Below are 16,715 nucleotides of genomic sequence, written 5' to 3'. Positions count from 1 at the left end.
AGCTCAGTACTGCAAAAACAAACAAAATTAGAACAGTGCTGTCCAATAGAACTTTCTGCAATGATGGAAATGTGCTATGCCATCCAATGTGTAACTACTAGTTATGTGGGCCTATTGAGCACTTAAAATGTGGGTAGCTAAATGGGAAACTCAATTATTAATTTTGATCTAAATAGCTACACATGCTTGGTGGCTACTGTAATGGATGGCACAACTCTAGCAGGCAGGACAAAGTCTATTCATTAAGATTGGAAATCAAACCGCACAGTTATTAACTCGATCTTAACTGTTGTAATTGGTAAGGCTACTTCTTTGATAAAATCCACAATCAGCTTCAAATATCTGATTTATCATTACAGCCCAGTTTTCTGTGGATCGGGACCTTAGTGAAAGTACCAATTCATGCCAAATTCATTGATTCTGCTCTATAGGCAAACTGAGTTACTCCAAAGTCTACCGTTCCAGCCTACCACAGTGGCCATAGAGCCCTCACCTGAAGAGTTGTTAAGTCATTTGTAAGCTGCTAAATGCCTATTGTCGCATGTATAAGTCTTAGATCTGCTCTTTGGTTTGATCCCGGCTCTATCTAGCACACATAGTAGAAATAAGAAGTTGCTGGTCATTATTTAAGTGCTCATTAAAGTTACTTTTGTACTTGGTTTTTGAAATAATTAGAAAAAATGGTAGCTTAAGTTCTTCCAACATAAATGACTTAAAAGAATATATTGCTTGATTGGTCAGCTGCATTTATTTAATCAATTTGAATTTAGTGTAAACAACAAAAGCACAAAACTATGATCTTACCCATTGGGCATTTTACTATCTGAATTCACATCCTCAGTGTCTAAGTCTGCATAATCATTGACTGCTGGTGATTTAAGGGCTCAGTTGGTTCCAACACACAGCTAATGAAATCCAAGTCATGGGTCCAGTCTTATTAATGGCCAATTATTTTGCTCTGTGCTGGTTCTCTCTCCCTGATCCCAACTTGCTGTGTTGCATATTCATGACCTTGGTCACAAGGGTGGCCTGGCCAGAGAGGGAATAGATGAGTGTAAATCCATCACCACAGCTACTAGCAAAACAAGCACAAACGCCGTGAATACAGAGCAAGACGTGTCTCTATTATACAAAGGAAAGAGTTGTTTAAAAAACAAGAATGAGGCACACACTGCAACGTGAATGGTACTGTTTGGAAATATTGTATTAGGCCATTAACTGAATATATGACAACCTTTGCAAGCTGAACATACAGCAGGCCAGTTACTCTGAAAATCATGGAACACTAAAGAGCTACTCTACCTGCTCAAATTGGCGTGGTTCTCTCATAGTAAATATTCACGGCTAACACTTGCTTATTATGTTCTGATGGTAACACATTTTCCAATTGAAAAGTAATGTAAGAATGCTCCCTCCCTGGACTCCTTACCTGGAAGACTGATCCATAAAGATAACAAAACAACAAGATAATAGCAAAACTTAAAATGGAAAAATAATGAGTATTTTGTTTGTTGATAAAGACAATAAATCTTCTATAATAGTCTTTTGTAAAATTTAATCAGAGGTAAATCCACACACAAACAGAAAGAAACTGCTCTGGAGATTGGGGATAGTTAGATGAATTCCCAAAGAGTGGGAATCCATCAAAGTACTTCTGCACTACAGAGAGGAGAAGGAGGACACTGGGGATGGTGGAGAGGTAGGAGACAAGATTTTTTTTTTTTTTCAGAGAAAGGGCTCCAGAGATGGGTGCCAGTTTGGCATTATAATTTTCTTGAGGCCTCTGATAATTCAGCCACAACACAATGAGTGGGTTTAAATTGGTTATTTACCATCAAAGAAATCAACCTCTCCCCTCTCTCCTGCACCACCAGCACCAGCACCAGCACCACCACCCCTCCCTCCCCCCAGCCTCTTTCTCAAAAGATTGTATACTCCATGAAAAGAGATTATATATGCCATGTTATGTTTATGGTGCCTAGAAAAGTGTGAGGTTCAATAAATAATATTCAAATAGGGAGTCGTTCTGACGTAGATTTAATTATATTCTCTGAATATAGGCTAGTAAAAGTCTGAACTACACCCATTTTGTATGAATTGATATCTTAAAATTGGGTTTTACTTCAGGGGCAGTTTTGTGAAAAACAAATTTAAAATACCTGGAGAGACAGCCTGGTCTAAAGAGCAGGACTGGGATTAAAGAGCCATCAGTCATCGGGTGTCACCTGGGTGTGTGACAGTGAGCAAATCCCCTTACCAACTCTATAGGCCTCTGAGGCAAAACCAGACTCGTTCCTTAGCTAGAAGGCATCACAAAGCAAATGTTTTGCTTTGGTTTTCTTTCACATTGTGTGCCTTGTGTGGGAGACAGAGCCATTACTACATTCCTTGGGTAAGAAGTAACTCTGTAAAAACCAAATTTTAATTTTAACCTGAACTTCCCGTCCCCCCTCAATTAAATGAAAGTAAATGCTATTAAATTACAAGTGATAGTTATGGTATGAGACTTGAGTGCTTAGGTTTCCAGCTAGACTTTTGGATTCTACCACTTAGATTAGGCAACCACTGAATTACTCAATGCCTCAGTTTCCCCATAATGGATAAAAATGGCACCTGCCTCACTGGATGGGTAGCATGAAGTAATACATTTAGAACAGGGCCTGAACACAATCAACACTTAGTAAATATTAATTTAAACTATTTCCATTTCTCCATTTGCCCTCTTCATCTTCAATATGCATATTTTGTGTGCATATATGACACATATATATAACACATATGTAAGACACATATATATATACAGACACAGGGTTTCACAGCCAGAAGGAATTTATAGATCAAGCTCAAACCTCTTATTTTAACCATGGTTTTATATACATTTATTACACTTGTGTTCTTTCTGTCAGTCTCAGGTGGTGTGATCGAGCCAGTGAGAGAAACGATATTCAATCCTGAGAGACTTGGCGAGGGGTTGCATTCGCTCTTTTTTTCCATCTAACATTATTTGACTTAAATGATTTTATATAGAACCATTTCCTTTAAACATCACAGAATGTTCCCTCCATAGGCTTTTTGATTCTCAGTAAATTAGGATATTAACGTAAGGTGGCTTGTTTTCCTGATGGCTGATTTCTTTTCCACATTGGGAAGCTTGGTCATTTAAAGGAGTCTATTTGATAATGAAAAGCCAATGAGCTCTGTCAGAAGAATCTGCTCTACGAACTAGACAAATCCTTAGCATTACGCCTTTAAAAACTTTCCGAAACTGATTTCACTCATATACAATCTAATATTAGAGCCCCTGAGCAAGGGCTCAAGCTCTCTTTACACCCCATCACTGACTCACGGTAAGATCTTGGGCAAGTCACTTGACCTTCTTATGTTTCAGTGTGTCAAACAAGCCATAAAACTCTGTAAAGCATGACCTCATTACCAACCAACTAGACTTGAAAGCTAGGGTATGCTTTGATACATTAAAGAATTACCCAAAGAGAACTCCTTTGCATAATATGAAGATCAGAAAAAGAAATTTCACTGTTATAATTAAAATAATTCTGAGATGCAGTTTTTAAGCACGTAACCTCATGCAAAAGTTTCAACGGATTTTATTTGGGTGAAATAAGGTTAAATGATATGAGAAAAATTATTATTTGAGAAACAGATTGTAGCAACTTCACCGAAACTGCTTGAAATGGAAGACCACTAGAAACTAGTTGGATCCTCAATATTAAACACAAATAACTCATTTAGGAACAAAGCAGTTTTAACAATGACTTTGGCTGGTTGGACTTGTAACCTACTGGATTATTGAATATTTTTAAAACAGTCTTTGTATTCCTTACTTTTCCCCTCTGTAAGTATGAGGATATTCTTCTGGGGGTTGATTTGTGAAGAATGTCTTGTCTGTTCTGCAGAGAGAAGGCAGTATCCTTCCCTGGCTTGCTACTGCAGCTTCTCTTTAAATTAAAACAGCAGGCTCACCCTGCCTGTGGCATTCCAGAAAGAACATCAGTAAGCACAGTTCCGCAGATGCTGACATCTTGTCTGAGGTTATCCCAAGAAGTCTGTGGTGGTTCCAATATGCCCAAACAGTTTTTACTCTTTTAAAACATCTTTCTTGTCAAAGCCAGAAAACAAACATAACCAAGCAAAGCCTTTTCAAGAGGAGCATGTTAATCATATACTTTGCTGTATTCTCTGAAAGAATAAGCAAATGATAACCTGCAACTTGCTCTGTAAACAAAAGATGAAATTCTGTGTTCTGCCTTGGCAAGAAAAGAAACTGCAGCATTTTGTCCAGATTTCTACAACTCCTGGGCTTAAAATTAAGAAATGAAATTGTTCTTTCTCTGGTTTACAGAAGAAAGGATAAAAGTAGTAATTTAAAGATTAAAATATTATTTTTAAAGGAATATAATCAAGATAGTAGGTTAAAGTAAAGTCTAGCTCCATACAAGCGGCAAATGGCTATGTGTTCCAGCTGTAACCTAGGGGATTCTAAGTATCTATATTCTTTGTTTCTGTGGTTTTATGAATAGATTCTGGTTCATTTCAGGATCAGGAAAAATATGAAAAATTTAAAGTATGGGTTTTAAGATCGACAGAAACTAAACAATTTTTTAGCAAGACTGGAAACAAATACTGAATAGTATTTGCATAGCAAAAGAGAACAAAACAGTGTGGGAGAAATATTCAGGCCTGCTAAAACATTACTGGAAACATAAAAATATTAAGACTGGGGTAGTAAACATAGATTTAGCAACTGAGCCTATATAATGTGCCTCAGATGGTTCTTCAAAATATGAAAAGCGAAACATCCGACCAATTTCTTCCGCGAGGTGGACTGCCTAGTGCCCCGCAGAGCCCTCTTCTCAGCAGCTGAAGGTGTGTAGTCAATTCCTTTGCCGCCACCTTCCCGTGGCTGCCCCCCGCCCTAGAATCTCCCACAGGACCGCTCCAGGAACTGGAAGCAGTGGCTGGGGACCCTGGAGGTGGGGACCCTGGAGGTAGGGACCAGCGTGACCCTGCCGCCCCAGTGGAGCGGTGGGAGAGGTGCAGGGGGGAGGGGTCCCCTCGGAGGGGATGAGGCAGGTGTGGGGTGTCGGCGGGCAGCCCGGGGAGGTCCCCAGGTCTGGCTAAGCAAGTGTTCCGTCTCGCCCCAGCCCAGGCTGCGCGTCTCAAGAACACTCCCAACCACACCTGCCCTGTGACTGCGCGTCCCTCCCGGACCCCTGTGGTCCCTGTCCCGGGGCTGGGCCGGCCGCGGTGGGAGCGCAGGGGGCGGCGGGAGGCCGGCCAGGCTGGGGGGCGGGGCCAAGCGGAAAGGCCCGGCCGTCGCAGCGCCGCCCTGCGCGAGGAGGCCCAGCCGCGGCGGAGGGATACGGCGCGCCATATATATACAGCAGCGCGCAGGTTCGCGCTCCGGCAGTGGTGCTGGGAGTCTCGTGGACGCGGCGCCGTTACTCGCACTCGGGCGGCGGCGGCGGCGGCGGCGGCGGCGGCGCAGGCGGCGGCGGAGCCAGTACTTCTCGCAGCGCTCAGCTCGCCTTAGCGGCAGCAGCAGCAGCAGCAGCAGCGGAGGCACCTCTGCCGTCACAGCTACTGCGCTGGTGCAGCTACTCTTCGCTCCCTCTGCTCTTCCTCCCTTCACTGCACCATGGTAGGTCGGGAGCGGCAAACGTCCGCGTAGCAACTGCCTAAGATTAGCAGATTTTTAGTTAAGTCTCCCCCCTCCCTTTTTTTCCGGTTGTGGTTTTTCTCTCTTTGCCTGGTGTTACGCACCAGATGCGGATGAAAAGGTGCATTTCGGATATGCATCTGGGTTTTCTATCTCGGTTTTCTCTGCCAGGGGTCCTTTAATTTCGGACCCCTTGGAACTTGGCCTTGGGCTGTCCGCCGGTTTGCGCTGTGGCCACAGCTGCACCGGGGCCTTCCGCATCCACTCCCTCCCTCAGCCCCGCACCCACTGCACCCAGCACGCCGCACCCGGGCTGCCTGCAGCGCTGCGCCTTAGCCTGGGCCCCGGGGGGCGGGGGAGCCGGGCGGGGCCGGGCACTGACGCCCCCCCTCGTTTCGGCCGAGGCTTGAAGGTGGCGGGTCCGGCGGGCAGCGGAGAATGAATGGACCCAGGCGAACCCGTGGCGCATATTCCTTCCGCCGCGGGGTCTAAGGTGCAGTCAGCGGCCGACTCCCCAGTCGACCCTGTTGGGCGCTCTTCTACGGCCACTGTCCCCTCCTTCCTCCAGGGGGGCGCGGCGCGGGCGTGGGCTGGGAAGGAAGGAGCCGGGGAAGGGTGGGGTGGGGGCAGGAAGGCGAGGGGTGGGGGGCGGAGAGGGCGGAAGCGTCGGGCCGGCCGCCCTGCGCCCGGGCGGGGCCCTACGGTGTGGCTCGGGCGCGTGTCTCCTGGTTCGGCACCCCTGCGGCCCCCCACCCTGTGCAGTGGCAGAGGCGTGCGAGCGCCTGGTTTCACCAGGAGGCCCCCTCCCGCGGGAGGCGCTCGGTCGCACTAATTGGGGCGGAGGGGCGGGGGAGGAGGGAGCTGGCGCGCGACTCGTTTCCATTAGAGACGCAAAGTTTCTGCTCCGCGAGGAGGCGGCGGCGGCGCCGAGGGCTCGCCGCCTGGGGAAACAGAATCGGGTGGGAAGGTGCGGGGCTGCTGTGGCTGAGAAGTGAGGATTGCCCTGGCTGAAGAGGGGTGGTAACAACCCTTGGGGTCTTCTCGCCCCTCCTGCTCTTGGGAGCGCGCCTCTGTCCCACCGCTGGCCTCAGTCCGCAGGGAGATGCCCTCCACGTTTCCGCTTTCTCTGCAGCCTCTAGATTGCCAGGTGCAACTGTGCGCCTTGCTGGGTGCGTTTTTCCACTGCCCCCTTCCTCCCTCAGCGGGCAGGGCTGACATCATCGGCAGCGTTTTCTGGTTTGGTGGTGTGGTGGTTCCCGACAGGGTTCTGGAACGCCTTTGCCCCAAGGCTAACAGAATTTGGGGGAAGTGGATTTCGATGTCTGGAAGATGGATACTCTTGATAACTCTTCGGACATAGAGTTTTGCGGTGAAGTGGGAATGTACTCCCCAGTAAGGTGACAGTTTCTTCATGCTTCCTGTTGTATTATATGTTGCCCGGAGTTACGTAAAGCATCCAGCCTCCTTCATTTGATTTAAGTAAAAGTAATTTTCAGTGATTGGGGTAACAGATGGAAAATGTACTTAAAATTTGTAGAAAACAAACAAACAACAACAACAAAAAAAAGTCTTCCCCACGCCTGTCAATATATTGGAACACCATTCTTCCTGTGAAAGTTTTCACTTTAACACCATCTGCTTTCTATTAGTTCCTATTTTGTAACAGCTTCGTTAGGCATCCTTCATGAAAATAAAAATATATATTAGCTTTCCTTGTTTTTGAATTCCCCCTATTGTGAGCACAGATTCTGTGTTGCAGAGACCACATAATGCAAGTGAGAATTAACTTCGTGGCATTATCACACGAATAAAGTGTTTATTATGAGCAACTTATGGCATTCTTAGGGTAAATACAGGAAATTTAATAGTTTACTGCTTTTTCATCAAAAAAGGGGTGGGGGGGTGTAGTCTTATAATTTGTAGTTTTCTGTGTCTTTGCAGTCTTGTAACAGGACTGTTGAAAGATGGCTCCATTCTTTTCCCTGGCTTCTGAATTGTAGGCTAATTTGACTGAAGGCATTAGCCTTTGTAAATGGTAGGCTTTTTAACAAATAAATGCCTAATTTAAATGAATGGAAAGCATTTATTACGTGGGAATGAAGCTAGTGGGGTAAGCCATTGATGTATATTTATATTTCTACTTAATTGTTTCTTATAAAAGAGTATAAAAGCCTGTTAATCCAACCCAATGCTATTATATAACCCAGTTTGGAGATTTTGAGAGCCCAAAGCAATGCGCGAAGTGCGCTAAAAGATCCCTGGACAGGATCCTGATCCTGGGCTGCGGTGGCAGTAGCATTGGGTTGTGTCGGTTGAATAGGAGCAGAAGCTGCAGTGTCCATGGCGCAGTAGGTGGCGCTCTTCTTTCTCAGCCTGCTGCAGCAGCAGTTACTGGCGCGGTTGGGCCTTTTGCCACTAGAGGTGCCATTTTTCATGTTATGAACTGACCCTACCTAGCCCAGACCTCAGAGCATGCTGCAATCTGTAGGCCAGAAGAAAAACCTGAAGGGAGCGGATGCTGTCGCTTCCTTGCCATTCTTTGTTAAACTAACCTAAGTGGTTTCCTCTATTCTAATCGCCTTCATTAAATGATAGTGCTAATGATATCAAATGATTTTAAGATTGATTTTTGAAAGATTATAATATTAAAAGGGTAATTTGAAAAACTTTTTTGATGTCAGCTAAATTCATTGAATTATTATCTTTTCTTTCTTCATGTAGGCTGATCAGCTGACTGAAGAACAGATTGCTGGTAAGTTGATGACTCCGGGGAGTCCCTAGAAGGCTGGAACTAGGTTCTGACTCATTTTTGGTGACTCTTCTGTCCCTTTCTCCCTATAGTCTGAGCAGTTTTCGAAGAATTAAGTCAAAAGAGTAAGGAAAAAAAAATATTTAGGCCAGGTGTTATTCCTGGCCAGTCTTTTAGTGATTGAAGGGAAGGAAGTAGAACTGAGAATGCCCCCTGGTTACACCCCAGGCTGTCTGTGCTTTGTCATGCACGCAGCATGTAAACCATGCCATGGCACCAGGCTTGCTCTTCCAAAGTTGGATTTACAGTTCTATGCCAAAGGTCTTTTAGCTTTTGCTTGGTATCCTAAAATAAAAGGGAATGGGTAGAAATGAGTGTTGGAATTAATATGTTAATTAGGAAATGAGTTACATTAGTTTGGATTTTAGTCTTTTTTCTATTTTTATTGAGACATTATAATTATACATCAGTGGGATTCGTTGTTGCATATTCATACATGCATGTAACAGTTTGGTCTGTTTCCTTGTCTGGTACCTTCCCTTTCCCCTCTTCCTGCCCCTTTCCTTCATTGGTTTTCCGTTTTCACTAGATGGTCCTCCTTTTTCAATTTTAGCTCTTTAATATTCCATGGAGCACTTGTTTTGAGATTGCTTCTTTTCAGGATACCAGCAATGCTCTGAACACTCTGAACGCACTGTAGAGAGAACGTGGGAATGGACATTCTAGTAGCTTTCATGTCACTATGAAGCGAGAGGTTCTTATGACTATAGAAATTTAACACAAAGGGATTTTAAGAGAATATGTGGACCAATCTTCTCATGCCGAATGCAGTTAGGACTAATTTTAGCCTTGTTCAAGCTTAACTTTCTTTAAAAATATGAGGTTATTGTGGTTTTATGGTATTGGTTACCAGGAGCAGTATTTGTTTTATAGGCTGTTCTGACGGCTAGACCAACATGACTGTCGTGGTCTTTATTTTAGAAGATGAAGACCAGGTGGTTTCTGATAACTTGCACAACTTGGATGACTTGCTTTGGCAAGCCCCCAGAAAGTGTGTGTTGTGACTAGATTGGGTAAAGGCATTCATTCTAAAGGGTGAATTTTTGTTTTCAGAATTCAAGGAAGCTTTCTCCTTATTTGATAAAGATGGCGATGGCACCATCACAACAAAAGAACTTGGAACCGTCATGAGGTCACTGGGTCAAAACCCAACAGAAGCCGAATTGCAGGATATGATCAATGAAGTAGATGCTGACGGTAAGGGTTTTAGACCTGTGAATAAGTGCCAGTCTAGTGTAATTCAAGTTCAGACACGTTATAAGATTGTCTTTCAGGTCCCCAGAGCAAAGCAGATGTGCAGAGTTTGTTTCTGTGGTTGACTTTATAGCCATTGACATTAAATAGAAGATTATGGGCCTGCCATTGACCCTGCTCACTGTCTAGAACGTTGCCTGGATAAGATAGCTGCATTGTTCCTTTCTGCTTGCTGTGACCTATAGCTCAAATCTTACCAACTGTCCCACTAGTCTGCAATGAGCTCTGTGGGGGGAGTAAAAATAAATAGCCATAGAATATGCTCTTAAAAAATCCCTAAGAGGAGGAGAATCCCTCAAGTGCAGCAGGTGAAGGTCACTCTTAGAAATCAACGTTACAGCTTAAGACAGTGTAAGTGGTGGGTGTTTGGTAAGGAGCATCACAGGAGGCTGGGGGAAGGGTGTCTGATGACTGTAGGGATAGATGTGCAGAACCAAGAGAGGGGGAAGTTGCACGAGGTGTACCCCAAGAAGGAAGCGGCAGTCACCTCTGTAGCAGTTCATCCTCATTCCCCCTGCCACTCCTCCAGGGCACAGCGGCTTTCATGGCTTACTTCCATCAGTAAACAGACACACCTCAGAACCTGTGAATTTTTGCAAATCGTATACACTCACTAATGTGCCACATAAGATTGTAGAACACAATATATTTTTAAAAGATGAGCTAAGAATAAACAGTTTGGATCTAGACTTTACTTTCTAGGTAATTGACCTGATAGTAGCCATTTAGAAAAATATGGTACTGTAAGGGGATATAATAGAATTATACTTGTCAAAAACATTTAGAAGCAGAGTTTTTAGTTAAGCTCTTTGACAGGGATTTCTGGAACCATTAGAGTTACTTTCAAAGACTATTTTAGAAAAGTGAACTTTTCATAGTTAGGTCTAGTTTTTTTTGTTTGTTTGTTTGTTTGTTTTTTTTTTTGGTACAGGGGATTGAACTCAGAGGCACTCAACCACTGAGCCACATCCCCAGCCCTATTTTGTATTTTATTTAGAGAAAGGGTCTCACTGACTAAGAACCTTGCCATTGCTGAGGCTGGCTTTGAACTTGCGATCCTCCTGACACAGCCTCCTGAGCCACTGGGATTACAGGCGTACACCACCACACCCCACTAGGTCTAGTTTTATGGCTAAGGTGATTAGACATCTAGGAACATGAGTGGCTCCCTCCAGTTTTGTGTGAACTAGACTAGGGGATGGAAGGAGGTATATTTGGTTCTCAAACTACATGGGGGAGGTTGCATCAAGCTACTGAATTGTGTATTTGCTCTGAGTAAATATGGTGGTCCCTAAACATCTTTATATGATTGTGAGATAGCACTTCATTTTGTCTTGCATGAATATCAGTATTGCTGTAAAATTTTAGAGGCCTAAAAGACTTTAAGAAATTTCTGAATTTTTGAAAAATTAGTTAATTTTTTTGTAGATCTGGTATGAAATTCAGGGCCTTGTGCAAGCTGAACTATATCCTCAGTGCCAGAATTACTCTGTTTTGGAGGTACTGGTGAAAACGAGTAGCTTAACCTGATGATTTTTTTCTAATTTTATTTTCATTTAATTCAAGTAACAATGGAGGCTTGTTTTGTGGGTATCCATTTAGTTTTAGGGGAATTATTTGGAATACTGCCCATAAAGTGAATGCTTGTGACAGTGTCCTAATATTAATAGTCTGAGCCGGAAATGCTTCTGATCATTTCCCTTAGTGTGAAGTAGAGACTCACTTTGGGGCTAATGATGTAGCTTAGTGGTGGAGTGTATGCTAGCATCTGAGGAGCCCTGGATTCAGTCCCTTGCACCAAAAGAAAAAAAAAGACTTGGGGAAAAATGATTAGGTGACTCATAGTGTGGCTGAAAAATGCTCCTGGAGAAGACTATGGCCCGTGCATAACCATTTTTCCCACTCTTATTCTCCTTTTGTCCCTAAAGCATTCATATATTACTGGCTTCAGTAGCTAAGGTAGAGCTAAGTCTGAGTGATCTCCTTAGTTCAGGGTGGGCAGTCGAGAGTGCTTGTTTCAAAAGTGGAAAGATTGTCCCTGCGATGTTGTGCTGCTTTCCTCTTAAACTGCCCAGCTAACTTTGGTGGTCACAAATGCAGGCATATGGTTTCCTTTGTATCTTTCAGTGCTGCCCTGGGCACCGATGATTAATTTGAATCATGTGAAATTTGCCCTGTGAAGTATTTGAACATTTTAGACCTATAAAAGATTGATCCTAATAAAATAGTCACTTTGTTATAGCAAGTGCTTGCCATTCCGTATAATGGCACCAAAATTATTACTGCAGAGCTGGGTTAAGCAGTGCTTATCTTACATGAGCTTTTTGTTTCTTATTTTGAGGTAATGGCACCATTGACTTCCCAGAATTTTTGACTATGATGGCTAGAAAAATGAAAGATACCGATAGTGAAGAAGAAATCCGCGAGGCATTCCGAGTCTTTGACAAGGTAATTTTGCATCTGTGTTGCAGGTGGTCTGACTTTTTTGGCCATCACATCTGATGGCTGCAGCGGTCAGTCAGTGAGACACAGCCTCACTGCCTGAGCCTCTCTCTGGTCTTGCTTCCAGGTATCCTGATTTCTTTAATAATCTTGCTGGTTGAGGGGAGGGAGGCATAATAGAGAGGGTCTTTAAACCACCTCTGATTATTACTTTCAGTACTTGTTAATGGAAAAAAAATCCCCATATTCACCATGTTTTCAGTGTTAGTTGGCCTGTGGTTAGGTAGGTAGAGGTGGGAGCTGGAGGTGGGAGCAGTGTTAATGTCAGCAAAATTGGCAGTAACTTGAGAGGGACCAAAACCACCAAACCACCATCCATAACAATGCTGAATATTCCCAGGATGGAAATGGTTACATCAGTGCAGCAGAACTACGTCACGTCATGACAAACTTAGGAGAAAAACTAACAGATGAAGAAGTAGATGAAATGATCAGAGAAGCAGATATTGATGGAGATGGACAAGTCAACTATGAAGGTAAAGCCCTAAAAACTGCCTTGGCTTAGTCTTCAGTAGTCTTCTTTTGGATCTGAAAACAAATCAGCTGTTTCTCTAGACATCTACTGATTTTATTGTACGCAGAGTAGAGATGTTGTTTTTACTAAAGCTGCTTTTGAAGATAACCAAAAGTTATGATTATTTGTCTTTTCAGAATTCGTACAGATGATGACTGCAAAATGAAGACCTACTTTCAACTATTTTCTCCCCCCTCTAGAAGAATCAAATTGAATCTTTTACTTACCTCTTGCAAAAAAAAAAAAAGAAAAAAAAAGAAAAGAAAAAAGTTCATTTATTCATTCTGTTTCTATATAGCAAAACTGAATGTCAAAAGTACCTTCTGTCCACACACACAAAATCTGCATGTATTGGTTGGTGGTCCTGTCCCCTAAAGATCAAGCTCCACACCAGTTTTACAATATAAATACTGTACTACCTTAATGATAAGGAAGCACTTAGTGGACTCCTTAAAGTTCCATTTGCTAATGATTAATACACTGTTTGGGCTGGCCAGTTTTTCATGCATGCAGCTTGATGATTGAGCACAGTCAGGCATTTGTATTAAAATCAAAAAATGAAAAAACAAATTCAAGACTATCAGATGGGTCCTAGTGCAGTTTGTTAGCATAAATTGTCATAGCTGGTTTACTGAAAACACATTTTAAAATTGATTTACCTCAGGATGATGTGCAGAAAATGGGTGAAGGTTAAACTGCTGAGACGGTAGCCCCAGTAGTCGGATGGTCCTCTTGTACTTCATGTGCTCTGACCCATGGTGACAATGACACCCCAGTGGTATGCCTGCATATGTTGGTTTAGCATTGTCTGCATTGTGTTAGAGTGAAATGGGTGTCAGGTTGTCACCTCTCACACAGTTTTTAATAAGAATTCTTTATCAAGGGAGCATCTTTGGACTCTCTGTTTTTAAAACCTTCTGAACCATGACTTGGAGCCGGCAGGGTAGGCTGTGGCTGTGGACTTCAGCACAACCATCAATGTTGCTGTTCAAGAAATTACAATTTACGTCCATTCCAAGTTGTAAATGCTAGTCTTTTTTTTTTTTTTTTTTTCCAATAAAAGACCATTAACTTAAAGTGGTGTTAAATGCTTTGTAAAGCTGAGATCTAAAGGGGGATGAGGCAGTTGAAGGGGAGACAAGTGTACATTAAATACCCACAGCCCAGTGTTGGGTTTTCCCTCCCTCCAAGATTCCAGCACCACCTCGAGCCCAAGACCTTGCCTAAACATGGGCAGCTGCCACCGATGGCTTTTATCATTCGTAAGGATGTGTAAGTCTAGTTGCATTTTTCTCTGGGGGGGAGGGGGGAGGCAAATCATGGTAACTTAATGACCTATTCAGGCTGTGGAGCTCTTAAGGAAGGAAAAAACCACTTTCTCAAGCATGTATTAGGGGTTCTTCTCAATTGTGCTGCTGATTACCTGTTTTATGTAACTACTTGAGACCATCTGTGCAAGAGACATGGTTTAGTGTGTCTGTAATTCAATCCTCGCTGTGTGTGGTAGAAGCAGTAGTCCTTTTCTAAGCCAGTCTCTTCATGCCGAAAAGACACTACCAGTCACCTTTGATTCTGTTTTTAATTTATGATTCTATTTAACATCCCCCTTTTACTTTTTTTCTTTAAGTTGACTTGGCTTTGCCCCACACCCCCTTCCCCACCCCCTCCAGGTAGAACTAATGCTAAGCCTCTGGCTTGAAAGTAAAACTCCAGCCCAGAGTGAATTTCATGTCTAATTATAAACCTGTAACCAAAACTCAGACATGCTGATACCGGTTTTGTAATGGAATTGGTCCATTTTAAAAAGCCCCCTTAAAAGCATATTGCCTTTAATGCAGTGCTCCTGAAATGCAGGCTGGATTTGCATTTTTCACGGTGTTCACTGGTTGTGTCTTAGCAGGGAGATGGGTTCTTGAGTGGTGGCATGGGTGGTTTTAATTTGCCAGGGGAAGGTGGCAGGCTGCTCCAAGGCAGTGTGAGGAGCTCTTGGCAGCCAAATGGGTGCGTTCAGGGCTGATTTAGAGCCCCTTGGCTTCTCCTTCCTCTCCTACTCCCTGTCTTTCTGGCATTTTGTAGCTTGTTAGTTTTCTGCCAGAGGGGTGGGTCAGAGCAGTGGAGAGGACACATTGCCCATGGCCTCTGCTGTGAGTCCTTGGACGGGTAGTTGGCCATGAACTAAGGGCTGGCTTTCTCAGTTCCCTGAGTCTGCGGGGAACACCCGAGTACCTGGGGTTCCTCTTCTGTTGAGATACTGAGGGCTTCTGGTTTGAACAAGTGAATGACATGGTTGTTTCTGGTAGGGAGGTCAGATTGCCCAGTTGCTGACCCAGTCTCAGGCCTTTGGTCATGACTGGTAGTTTCAAAGTGGGGTGGGGAGGGCAACTCGTTTTTAAAAACTTAACCTCTCTCACCCTTTCACTGAGTCTTTCTAGAAGTGGGTGGACTCTATTTTCATAGTCCTGCAGCCTATCCTAAAAGACTACTTTTGAAACAGGATTCTTGGGGGCCAGGATCCTGTATGGGAGCCAGAAGCTCACCCTCCTCCCCAGGGAATAACGTTGGGGCCTGGAACAGAGGTGAGGCAGAGTCTACTGTAGCCTTCGCCCCTGGCATCTGGGGGCAGGACCAGTCTGCTTGAGTTTGAGGAAAGAGCCTGGTGTCATGGCAGTACCCGTGAAGTTGGGTAGCACCTTCCTGTAAACTCGCCCCTACTTCTAACTACTCTATAAATATATACATATATTTATATATATAAAATGACTAGTTTAACTGGCATCCTGCTTTAGCCTGAGACTTGCCATAAGAAACTGCTGAGTACTTGGCAAAGCCTTTCATAGTTTCGTTCTCCATCTGTTTGGGGTAGGTGTTGAGCAAGGCAAGTGGGTCTCAATACTTCAGAGGGTCTTTGATGCACTGTTGCCAGGGAAGGCTTTTTCTGATTTTTTGACAAATTTTTGCACACTTTAATTGGTGTCTTTTGGCAACTTAAAACACACTGAAGATGAGCTATTGTACATATTTTTATATTCTCTTTATAAGTGCATGTCAGACTGTACTTGTACCAATATTGGAATGAATGGCTGTCCAGTAGGCCTAGTGCTGCTGTCACATCAGAGGAATAGCATATATATTAGCCCCTCAGCATCCTGGAAACCTCTTCCTGAACAAAGAATGTAAATTTGGTCAAGTCTACTCTTCATTCAATTATTTTAACCATTTGAATTATTTATTGTATATCCTAAATATATTTATCCTTTTGAGAGTGACTAGATTTCCACTGATGTGTCTTAATCTGTCCCTTCAGATGGCAGTTAATGGTTTTCCTTTTTAATCCCTTGAAGTTGTCCTGTAGGAGACAGAAACTGTCTGTCCCTTGGAGTAGAAGGTAGTGGCATGGGTAGAGTGTGTTCTTTCTCCAAATCTATTACGATGTTCATTAAACACTTCTGTAGCAAAGATGGCGGTGGTTCTTTTGTTACTGAAGTTGCCCTTCACCATGGCTATTTGGAAAGGAGATGTACTTGAACGTTTCTGTAAATCTCAAACTGTTTGGAGATTCAACCACCTCTCGGATGGGGGACCAACTCTATGGAAATTGTAAATAAGTTTTATTTATAAACCTGGCACTGTATTCAATAAACATTTCTGCAGCCTTTCATCTCTAACTGCGAACTGTGTAGGTTTTTAGCTTGAATAACTTTCAATCCCTTTTGCTCTATGAAGAAGGGGAACCTGCCTTCAGATAGAAGTCCACCTGGGCTCCAGTGTAGCCCTGAGGGTGAGAGGCCAGAAGTGCCGTGGATCCATCCCGTGGCAGCCTTACTCTAACATGAAGTATTTTGGGTGTTGATAGCTGACATTTTAACCCTGTCTCTTGGCCCGTTAGTACATCCATGCTTCCTTTATGTAAAAAAAAAAAATTCATACCACAGATTAATTTCTCTTTGACCTTAACATTA

General features: G+C 43.4%; 1 protein-coding gene across 1 annotated transcript; it reads left to right on the top strand.

The window, feature by feature from the left end:
- The first annotated feature begins 5,463 nt into the window (after positions 1 to 5,463).
- Positions 5,464 to 16,421, top strand: Calm1 (calmodulin 1). The gene is made up of 6 exons (XM_076849755.2): positions 5,464 to 5,659; positions 8,399 to 8,429; positions 9,540 to 9,683; positions 12,082 to 12,188; positions 12,583 to 12,718; positions 12,894 to 16,421. The coding sequence occupies exons 1-6, from the start codon at positions 5,657 to 5,659 to the stop codon at positions 12,920 to 12,922; spliced, it is 450 nt and encodes a 149-aa protein (XP_076705870.1). The 5' UTR covers positions 5,464 to 5,656; the 3' UTR covers positions 12,923 to 16,421.
- Positions 16,422 to 16,715: the final 294 nt, after the last annotated feature.

This window comes from Callospermophilus lateralis, chromosome 3 (assembly GCF_048772815.1).
Source record: "Callospermophilus lateralis isolate mCalLat2 chromosome 3, mCalLat2.hap1, whole genome shotgun sequence".
NCBI classification, from domain to species: Eukaryota; Metazoa; Chordata; class Mammalia; order Rodentia; family Sciuridae; genus Callospermophilus; species Callospermophilus lateralis.
The sequence above is the reverse complement of the archived record's forward strand: the minus strand, read 5'-3'. Positions and strand labels throughout refer to the sequence as shown.